An 11,023-nucleotide genomic window follows, 5' to 3' on the forward strand; every position below is an offset into this window, starting at 1 on the left:
CCTGAACTACATTCTTAACTGTATCATCTGCCTCTTCCATTTGAGGACGTCAGAGAATGAAGTATTTATTAAGTGCCAACTGTTTATGTAGCAGGTATTGTTCTAAGCTTGAAGATACAAATACAGAATTGAAGACAGTCTCTGCCCTCAGAACTTACACTGGAATAGGAGAACACACACTCAGCATGTTCCAAAAGAATCGGTGAAGTTTTATGGTTTAATAGTTTAAGAACTTTTAACATTTTAATACATCAAGAACCCAGCACTAAAGTGCTGGTACCTGATGCCTTCACATAGGCTCGGCTCTAAGCCAAATCTAAAATTACCTCATCTCAGGGGCCAATTCTTGAAAACATTGTGGATCCTTCTAGTGGTTGGCATTGGTCTCCCTCTTTAAATTCTTTTATATTTACTTATCTGAGTAAATGTTGCATCCAGCAACTAGAATGTAACCTCCTTGGAGGCAGAGGCTGTTATTGGTTTGGTTTTTGAATACTCAGTGCTTTATACTGTCAATGACCGTCAGTGTGGAAACTCCCTCCCCACCAGTAAGATTAACTCCCGAGGCAGTGCCCTAAAGGGGTTAAGGGGAGCACTGGATAGAGCCTAGCTTCTTAAACTGTGGATTTCTACCCCATACAGAATCATGTCACTGAATGTGGGGGTCATGAAGAAAATTGGCAACAGTAAAAGGTTATGTATACCTATTTACCTGAGGTCATGTAAAAATTTCTCGGGCCAAAAGGGATTGTAAGTGGAAGCCCTGGGAAAGAGCGCTGAGTTAAGTAAAGTAAATCTGAGTTCAAATCTTGCCTCAGACACTACCCGTGTGACCTTGGGGATGCTACTTAACCTTTATTTGTCTTAATTTACTCATGTAAATTGAAATAATGTAAAATGAAGATAAGAATAGCACCTACCTTCCAGAGCTGTTAGAAGGATCAAATTGAGATAATATTTGTAAAGTGTTTGGTGCTATATGTAAGGTATCACCACCACCACCATCATCATTGTCATTGATGTTTAAGTGACTTTCCAGGGTCATCCAGCTAAAAACTGTTCAAAGATGAGACTGGAACCGAGGTTTTTGAAGACTTCACTCCAAGACCAGCCATCTATCTGCCACGCCAGATAATGCCTTATGTTCATTACATAAAAATGCATATAGGTGTTATCTCCAGCTCTTAGCACAGTGTTTTGCATATAGTAAGAGCTTTCTAGATGCTTTTTCCTTCATTCATTTGGCATTTTGATTGGCGTAGTGGCTAGAGTGCTGAGCCTGGAATCAGGAAGACCTAAGTTCAAATCTGGCCTCCGACATTTACTACCTGTGTGACCCTGGGCAAGTCACTTAACCCTGTTGGCCTCAGTTTCCTCATCTGTAAAATGAGCTGGAGAAGGAAATGGCAAAACTGCTCCAAGATCCTGCCAAGAAAGCCCATAGACAGCACTGGCATGCTATGGTCCATGGAGTCACAAAGAGTCAGACATGAGTGAAGGACTGAACAACAACAACAAATATCTGTTGAGCTGAAATGAAGATAACTGTGCCATTTAGGTGTGCTCTACTTTGAGAGAGCATGGCATGGAGATATGTGAAGTCACAAAAATGATCAGTGAGGACCCCATGACTCACATGACAAAAAGACTATTCACTTCTCAAAGGAAATGCTGCTCTTATCCTATCCTTTAATTATGGAGCTGCTTTGTGTCAGTTAAGGAGTGGGTCCATGGACAAATGCTTCTTTTTTTTTTTTTCCCTTCAGGGCAACGAGGGTTAAGTGACTTGCCCAGGGTCACACAGCTAGTAAATTGCAAGTGTCTGAGGTCGGATTTGAACTCAGGTCCTCCTGAATCCAGGGCCGGTGCTTTATCCAGTGTGCCACCTAGCTGCCCCCAGACAAATGCATTTCTAATACTTTTGTGAAGATCACGTGGGTCAAAAAAGCCCACAAAGACATCTGGGGGATATTTTTTTATAAAAAGATTTTAATGAGGTGGAAGGAAGAATCTTATCCAAAAAATCAGACTTAAAAGAGCCCAGGAACTGCAGAAAGCCAGGCCCACTGATATTCACCAGCAAATGCCAGCTTGCCTTCCTTCCAACAGACCCGCCCTGATCATCAATATTTCCTGCCGAGAAAACATTAACAGTTGCTAAGGATTACTCACAGGAATATTTGTAAATGGAATTTGTCTAGAAGGGCCCTGGGCAGGCCAGAGGATTTGGTGCCCAGGGATTAAGTCTACATGTGCTGGGCATTAAAATCATGGGATCACTAGAAGGGGCCTTAAGAAATCATTTGGTCCAAGCCCCTGATTAATTCTACTTATAAGGAAACAGAAGCCCAGGAAAATCAAGAGATGTGCCCTGTGGGGGGAAGGGGGGAGTAAGGTCCATTCTCAGATGCTGCTTCCATTGCTTACCTACATAGGACCCTAGATTTGGAGCTGCTAGAGACCTTAGGGGCCAATATTATTTTACAGATGAGAAAACTGAGGCACAGAGAGTTTGACTGTTTTATCCAGGGTCACAGATTAAGCATCTGTGGTAGGATTTGAACTCAGGTTTTCCAGACTTCAGGGGCAGTGAGGTGGCACAGTGGATAGAGCACTGGGCCTGGAGTCAGGAAGCCTTGAGTTAAGACCCGGACTGAGACACTTACTAGCTGTGTGACCCTTAGCAAGTCATTTAACTCTGTTTGTCTCAGCTTCCTTATCTGTAAAATGGGGCTAGAGAAGGAAATGGCAAACCACTCTAGTATCTTTGCCAAGAAAACCGCAAAGGGGGCTAGGAAGAATTGGAAATGACTGAACCACAAACAATATTTCCTGATTTCAAGCCCAGTGCTCAATCCACGAAGCCATCTTGCTGTCTCCAGGTTATTTATGCCCAGCTAGCACTGGCATGGGGTTAAAGTCGGTAAGAGACCAAGCTCAGAAGCTCAGGTATTGAGTTCTCAGCCTGAAGCAGCTGTTCCACATCTCTAGCTTTGTATCTAAGTGCTTAGTTCCCAAGTCATGTCTCTCCCTATAGAACAAACCTGGTCGCAAATTGGGCAAGGTGAACTACATATTTGCAGAAGGTACAGGACTCAGAGAGAGGAACCTGGGTTCAAGTTGCAATTTTGCAACTTTTTACCTGTGTGACTTCGAGTCACCTGACTTCCCTGGATCTGTTTTTTCTTCTAGAAAAATGAGAAGCTTGGACTAAATTAGATGGCCCCCGTGTCTTTTTCCAGCTCTGAATCTATGTTCTTGTGATCCTTTCTAGGGTTCTGTGAGTAAATCATCTAAGCCTCAGTCTTCGCTTCTGTAAAATGAGGGAGCTTGGTCCTTTCTGAGCCTAGAATGCAACCTATGGGACCTCAGACAAATAAATCACTTATCCTCTCTAGAACTCAGGTTTGGTTTGGTTTTGGTTTTTCTCTGTAAAATGAAGGGGATGGGACATCCCTAAGGCCCCTTTGAGATATTAATTTGAGGATTCTATGCACAGAAAACTCCAGCTTCCTTTCCCTGCACACAGCAGCTTAAACCGGTTTGCGCATGGTGTTGGTCAGGGCTAAATAATATACTTGCAATTTTTCACTTCCATGAAGTGACTGGTGTGGGGATATGCCTTAGTTAAATCAATTCAACTTTCCTGCCTGCCTGTGTACTGGTCTACAACTTTCTGGGAAATAAATCTCACACGATTTAGCTTTCAGCTTTAAATTTTGAAAAGGCATTCTTGATCAAATTCACCTTGCAGGACTGATGGGCTCCAATACTGATTAGATGATTTCTCGAACAATGCTAGTGAAGCGTTTTTGTTTTTGTTTTTTAACCTCAATTTTTAAATAATGATTTTTAAAAATTTACATGTAATTGGGGAATATTTGATGAAATAAATATAATTTTTATTTTTAAAAAAGAAAAATATACCTTGGGAAAGCTGACCAAAGGTTTTTTACAAGGCATTTTATGGCAAATTTCCCAGGAACCCTGAAATACAAGATCTGAGTCCCTGTATATGCCGAATGGCTTTTGTCACCAAGACCCATTCAACATATGTATTTCTACATAAGTTTAGTGAAGCCTTTTAAAGGACAGCATGGAATTTACAAGTTCAAAGGATCTGAGATCACCTGGTCCAACCCCTTCACCTTACAGATGGGGAAATTCAAACACAGGACAATCAATCCAAGTATATTGGGTTTTTTGGTTTTGTATGGTTTTTTTGTTTTTGTTTTTTGTTTTTTTGTGAGGCAATTGGGATTAAGTGATTTGCCCCAGGTCACACAGCTAGTAAGTGTCAAATGTCTGAGGCTGGATTTGAACTCAGGTCCTCCTGACTCCAGGGCTGGTGCTCTATGCACTGCGCCACCTAGCTGCCCCCAATCCAAGGATATGAAGCACTAATGATGTAGGATCAGAACTGGAGCTGGAAGAGACCTCAGAGCCTATGGATATAGTTCAGGAAACCGAGGCTCTGCAAGGCTAATCATCTACCTCAAGGTCACATAAGCAGCAAATAGCAGAGACGAGAGCCAGCATTCAAATCCAGGCACATATTCCAACTTCCAGGATGACTGGGGCTTTGCTCTAAAATGCTGATGGCATGAAAACTCAGTGTTCAGGAAGTAAAGTTAGCTGCTAGTTCTCAAGAACACCTGGTTATCAAATGAGATGTTTGACAAGTGCTTATTAGCACAATGCCTGACATATAGTAGGTACTTCTCTTTCGCTGCTTACAATGCTGACATTTATATTGCCCTTGAAAGTTTGCAAAGGGCATCAGACTCATCGGGAAGAACAGGTGAGATCAGAGTTTATTATCATCCCCACTTTACAGATAAGAAAACTCAAATGAGGTTAAGAGACTAGCCTAGGGTCAGAAGATAGGAGCTGAAGTCTGATGATTTTACCAATTCAATTGGATAGAAAGTTAATTGATCATCAACAAAAAGTGAGGGAGAAAGGGTGGGCAGAGAGATGAGGTGTTGGTGAATCAGATTAGAGACCAGAGAAATTTGAAATTCTAAAGAGGATGACATCAAATCTTTCAATCAAGAAACCTTTAAGATAATAGATAATGGTGTTTTGCATTGTGAGACTTAATCTCAGTTGAGTCTAAATACCCAATTAGGTCCACAGTGTATCCAGATAAGAGTGCAGCTAGGTGAATAGAGAGCCAGGCCAGGAGTTAGGAGGACCTGAGTTCAAATCAGCCCAAAGAGGCTTACTAGTTGTGTGACCCTGAGTAAGTTATTTAGCCCCGTTTGCCTCAGTTTCCTTATCTGCAAAATGAATTGGAGAAGCAAACCACTCCAGTATCTTTGCCAAGAAAACCATAAATGGGGTCATGGAGAGTCGGATATGTCAACAACAAAAATATCCAAATATAAGTCAGAAAACTGAGTCTCAGAATAGTAAAGTGATCTTCCCAAGGTCATACAGCTAGTTGCCCAGGGCACTGAAATGATCAGTTCACTTCTCTCTCCCCTTCCCTTTACAGTCAGGAAGTGTTCTTACTCAAGGAACCTCAGACACATACCTTCCCGAGGTCCCTGAGAATGCGTGTACTACATGGGCTGAGAGCTAGATCTGGGTTCTTGCAGAGCCAAATGTTGGAGAGAAGCAGGAGTTTCATCTCCATTGGTGGCATTTGTGCTAATTCGAGGTGAGGAGCAATGTCAGTGGAAGGGGAAGAGAAATGTCTCCCTCCACCCTTAGTCTGCTTCCAGGCTTTGTTTCCAAACAGCTCCCAATTTATAGGCTACAAAACTCATTCTCAGCATTCAGAGAACATACTTTCTCTCTCCCAAACCACCCATGATCCTGGCATCTACTTTCTCACCTCCCACTGACTTCTCAATTTACCTGGCATTCTGGCTCCTACCTCATCTCTCTAAGTAAAACTGGGCAAATGTAATTCCAGAAAGACCCGGCCAAGTGTTTTACAAATATTATCTCATTTGATCTGAACAACAATCCTGGGAGGTAAACATTATTATCCCCATTTTACCTTTGTGAAAATGAGGCATACAGAAGTTAAGTGACTTGTCCAAAGTCACACAGCCATAAGTGCCTGTGGCTGCATTTGAACGAGTCTTTCTGATTCTAGGTTCAATGTTCTAGCTACTGTGCCACTGGCTGTCTCTTCAGTCAAGTTTTCTCTATAGAACACTGCAAGATTGAACTTTGAGAATGCTAACAGGGAACGTCAGGGCTAAGATTCTGCTCTGAGTTTTAAGATCTTTCTTCTTTTAAATGAATGATTAGCAAATCAAAGGGAGGGAACATTTAAAATCTCCCCCCCCTCCCCCGCTCCATCCCAACTTCCCATGGAAAAGCATAAAGAAAACTAATAGTTTGGGGCCCTAGTCTAGATTCTAAGCTCCAATATTGACCAAATAAACATGCATGTAGAATGTTTTTAGAAGATGGGCAGAACTAAATACCAAAAATAAGGCCGAGGGAGGGGAGCATCTTGTTCTAGATTCTCTAAACATATCAGTCGTGTTATAGGTATTTGAAGAACATTTCAAGTTCTCCCATGGTTAACTGTTCAGGAAAGAGATCTTTACTAGATAAAAGAAGAGTCAAGAAAACATGCCTTTATAAAGCTTGTTCTTAATGGCTAAATCCCTTATTAATCTCCAGATGTCCTAATCTTGGTTTCATTGTCCTGTTTCCCCAGCACCGGCAGCTAGGTGGTGCAGTGGATAGAGTGCCAGGCCTGGAGTATGGAAGACTTACTATCTCCCTCACTTCAAATTAGGCCTCAGACACTAACTGGGTGACCTTGGAAAAGTCATTTCACCCGGTTTGCCTCAGTGTCCTCATCTATAAATGAGCTGGAGGAGGAAATGGCAAACCACTCCAGAATCTTTGTCAAGAAAACCCCAAATGAGGTCCTGAAGAGTCAACCAAAACTGCCCAGCTAGACCTATATGAAACACAATTCCACACTCCCCAGCTAAAACACCCTGAATGTAGCATTAAAGTTACCTCTATCTTTTCAGTCAGCCAATAAACATTTAATAAATTCCTAAGGTGTGTGTCAGGCACTGTGCTAGTCACTGATAATACAAAAGGCAAAAGACAGTCCTTGCCCTCGAGGGACTCTCAATCTGAAGAAGGAGACCACAAGCAAACAATTCTGTACAGGATACATTGGAAATAATCACCTTGTGAGCCTCTGAAGCGGGTTGCACCCAGTGCAGAAAAGTCAGCCCACTAATAACAAAAGTTGTTCATTTTAGCGGCGGCGGTGGTTGTTTTAAAAATTCACTGTGCACTCAAAGCCTAAGTGTTCAGGCTGCAAACTACAACAAAGATGCAATTAAACAAATTAAGTTTATTCACAGTCCTACTGCTTCCCTTCTCAGTCCCCTTTCAAAAATCAGTTCAAGTTAAACAGATAAAGATCGAAGCAAACAATACCTCCCTCCTCCTCTCCCCAGCAATTCAACCATCTGGACTCCTTAATCCCTCACAGATATTAAATGTGTGGCTTTCTGAAAATTGATTAAGGGGAAAACAAATAAAATACCATTAAGATTTCACCAAGATGAGACGCTGAAGGCCATGCTTTTAAATTCACTTATTTACATTTTTGTCTAGGGCTTAAATGGATGCTATTTGTGTCTATAATAGGCTAGTCCTAAATCTTAACCTTGTTCGGTATTTCCAACTCCAAGCAGCCATTCTTCATCACCTGCTATCTTTCTCTCATTCAAAATGAGGAACTTCACTGACTTTAAATTTCCTAATCAACAGAAATAACTATGAAATTAACTAAATAACTTTTTAACCACGTTGTAACAAGTCAGGTAGGGACAGGTAGGTGGAGTGGCCCAGAGTTCAAATCAGGTCTCAGAAGCACAGTGGTGTGACCCTGGGCAAGTCACTTCACCTGACTAGCCTCAATTTCCTCATCTGTCAAAATGAACTGGAGAAGGAAATGGTAAGCCACTCCAGTATCTTTTGCCAAGAAAATGGCAAATGAGATCAGGAAGAGTTAGGCACTGATTGAACAATAATCAAGGAAGGGAGGGGGAACTAGCTACCTAGACCTCTTGAAAAGTCGAACACAACTGAAAAACGACTGAACAACAATATCAGGTGCAGCTGGGGGGATGGGGAGGACAAATTTTAACAAGCCAGCAAAATTCCAAGAATGGAATGTTGGCAATGACTAAACCTGACTTCAGATGATTGAGAAGAACCGGGGATTTAACTGATGATGTACTTATATTTCTTTAAATAAAAAATGGTTCCCTTGAAACTCCACCTTCAGCAATGGGGGAAAAAAAATCTCCATTTCAGATACTCTGTTTAGCAAAAGGCAGTAGTTGGGCCCAATTCTCCAGTCCTTTTGCCAACACTCAATGGCAATTGTGCCTCAGGCGAGACTGCAGAATTTATTCCCTCTAAAACACAGCGCAAGCATCAAAGGTGGGGTGCACTAAAAATCCTTCAACATTTTGTATCTTAGTAAAAATGCCTTGCACAAAGGTCAAGCTTATTAAGTGAATATTCATTCGATGCATCAAAATGTGGGGACTTCGAGATCATGGGATCCCAGTTTCAGCTGGAAAGGGCCCTTAGAGCCCATAGTCCAACCTCCTCGTTTTACTGAGCATGGAAGCAGGACTAGTGACTTGCTCAGGATCACACAACCTGATGTGGGATTTGAAGCCAGACCCTATGATTCCTGGGGAGGCTAGGCAGTGCAGTGAGAGGATAGAATGCCAGGTCTGGCGCCTTGAAGCTTCATCATCTCCCTGAATTCAAATATGACCTCAAGACACTTACCAGCTGTGAGAGCCTGGGCAAGTCACTTAACCCTGCTTGCCTCAGCTTCCTCATCTGTAAAAATGAGCTGGAGAAGGAAATGAAAAACTACTCCTTTATCTTTGCCAAGAAAACCCCAAATGGAGTCATGAAGAGTTGTACATCCCACTGAACAATAACGTGCAAGGAAGGGAGGGGGTACTACCTAGCCCTAGACCTCCACCCAGTCTAGGGTGGAACCTGGAAATTATTCTTTCCTCCAGGGTTCAGAGCTCTTAGGAACCCACAAGTCAGCAAAGAAAGGATTAGCTCATTTCCAGAAAGATGGGTAGTAGCCTGGGGCCAAGAGAAAGTTTGAGAGATCCTATGCAGGTCCCTCTCCCCCTCACCTTGCCCCAGGGCCGTCCCCAACCAGGCCCAACTAATTTATTTACTTGAAGCGTCCCCGTTAGAAAGTAAGCTGGGGAGGCAGGAGCTGGGCTGGCAGGACTCGGAGTTTACAAACAAGTAGTAAACACATCCTTGGCCCACCCGGAGCTCATAAACTAACGCCCGTCTGGGTGGGGAAGAGAAAGACGAAGTGCAAACAATTGGACATGGCAGCTTTATATTGGCTAATAAAAACAGAAGTTCGGGGTGCTGGGGCATACACGCCATCTCTGACACGGTCTAGGCCTAGAGCGTTCGCTGTTTGTTATATAAACTGTCTCCCTCATCAGATGGTGAACTCCTTGAGGGCAGGGCCTATCTCCGGCGCGTAGCTCGGTGCCCGGCACGTAGTAGGTGCTTAATCAATGTTTGTTGACTTGACTGCCGTCCATAGTAAGAGGTTAATGGGGTGACTGGAAGGCAGGAGGGGGCAGGGGGCATCTGCAGCCCGAGGGTTTCGAGATCTGCGTGGTTTACACCTTCAGGAGTCACGAGCTGCGGGTCCCGGATCCCAGAGCGCGTGGAACCGCGGGTGGCACGGCCAGGTGTGCCCCGCGCGGGCAGGGCAGAGAGCCCAGGACGGGGCAGCTGCGCTCACGGCGCGGTGCCCGCCTGGAGAAGCTCAGGCCCGGCGGCAATCACCGTACAAACTTCCTCGCAAACTTCCCTCCCGCCCGGAGCTGGGTTCCGCGCAGCCCCGGGGGTTCCTCTCGCTAGCTCGCCGGCCCAATCCGGCCTCGGGACAAACTTGCCCGATTTCCGCCCCGCCGCAGCTCGGCTTGTCAAGCACTTCCCCCCGCCTAGTAGGTGCCCGTCCCGGGGCCCCCGCCGAACTCACCCATCTTCTGGACGTAGGGAGGGATGGTGCTGGCGATGCGCGTCCACAGGAAGAGGAGCAGCAGCCCCGGGCTCCGCAGGTCAGCCCGACTCATGGCCGAGCCCGCTCCGCCTCCGCATAGAGCGGGAGCCGGGCTGCAGCCGGGGCGGACGAGGAGGAAGAGGAGAAGGAGGAAGGGGTGGAGGAAGGGGCGCCCACTGGGCTGGCCCGGCCGCCTCTGCCCGGCTCGCCCGGCTTGGCCCCCGGCGCGCCCTGCTCCTGCTCTCCCTCCTTCCTTGGGCAGATGTGCAGGCCAGATGTGGCGTCCGGGCTACGGGCCGGGCTGGGGGCCCCTGAGGCTGGCCGCGGGGCTCGGCTCTTCTGCAGCGGCTCGGCTCGCCCCGTGTGTGTGTATGTGTGTGTGTGTGAGAGAGAGAGAGAGAGAGTGTGTGTGTAGCTGCGTGTGGGGGTATGCGTGCGTGTGACTCACTCAACTTCTCGAGCCTGGGCTGGAGGGGAAACAGGAAATCTTCGCAAACAGCTGGGCAGGACCTCGCTTGGCTGCACAGGCTGCCTCGCTCCAAGCAGTGCTTTCTGGTTTCCCTCCGCTCTAAGTCCTCACTAGCCCGGGCGTCAATCACTCCCCAGGCCAGCCCTTCAGCCTCCCCACCCCCTTCCCAGCCCTCACCCCCTCCTCCCCACCCACCACACCCACTCCACTCACCAGCCTGCACGCTCTCCAACTTTCAGGCCTTTGACGAGTTTAGCAAAAGGGGGTGACCTTGGGAAGGGTCTAAACTCCAAGAACAGAACTTTAGCAGGGCCCCCGGCACGCAACTTCGGTGGGAATCTACGCTCCCGGGGCTTCGGAGCTGGAAGGGACCTTGGAGCACCTAGGCCGGGGCTTCTTATCCGGCCGTGAACTCGGGTTTGGGGTTTTTTCTATAGTCTATTTTAATAAAGTGTATTTGAGTCAAATTGGTTTCCATATCT

General features: G+C 45.6%; 1 protein-coding gene across 1 annotated transcript in view; it reads right to left on the bottom strand.

Moving 5' to 3' along the window:
- The window catches only part of TGFBR2 (transforming growth factor beta receptor 2), a 90,944-nt gene extending 80,322 nt beyond the window's left edge, over window positions 1-10,622 (bottom strand). The window contains exon 1 of the mRNA XM_043968785.1: window positions 10,052-10,622. Within this exon, the coding sequence (XP_043824720.1) occupies window positions 10,052-10,145 (94 nt within the window). The 5' untranslated portion in view covers window positions 10,146-10,622. The remainder of the gene's footprint in view (window positions 1-10,051) is intronic.
- Between the last annotated feature and the right edge of the window lie 401 nt (window positions 10,623-11,023).

Source organism: Dromiciops gliroides, chromosome 5, assembly GCF_019393635.1.
Source record: "Dromiciops gliroides isolate mDroGli1 chromosome 5, mDroGli1.pri, whole genome shotgun sequence".
In the NCBI taxonomy this organism is placed as follows: domain Eukaryota; kingdom Metazoa; phylum Chordata; class Mammalia; order Microbiotheria; family Microbiotheriidae; genus Dromiciops; species Dromiciops gliroides.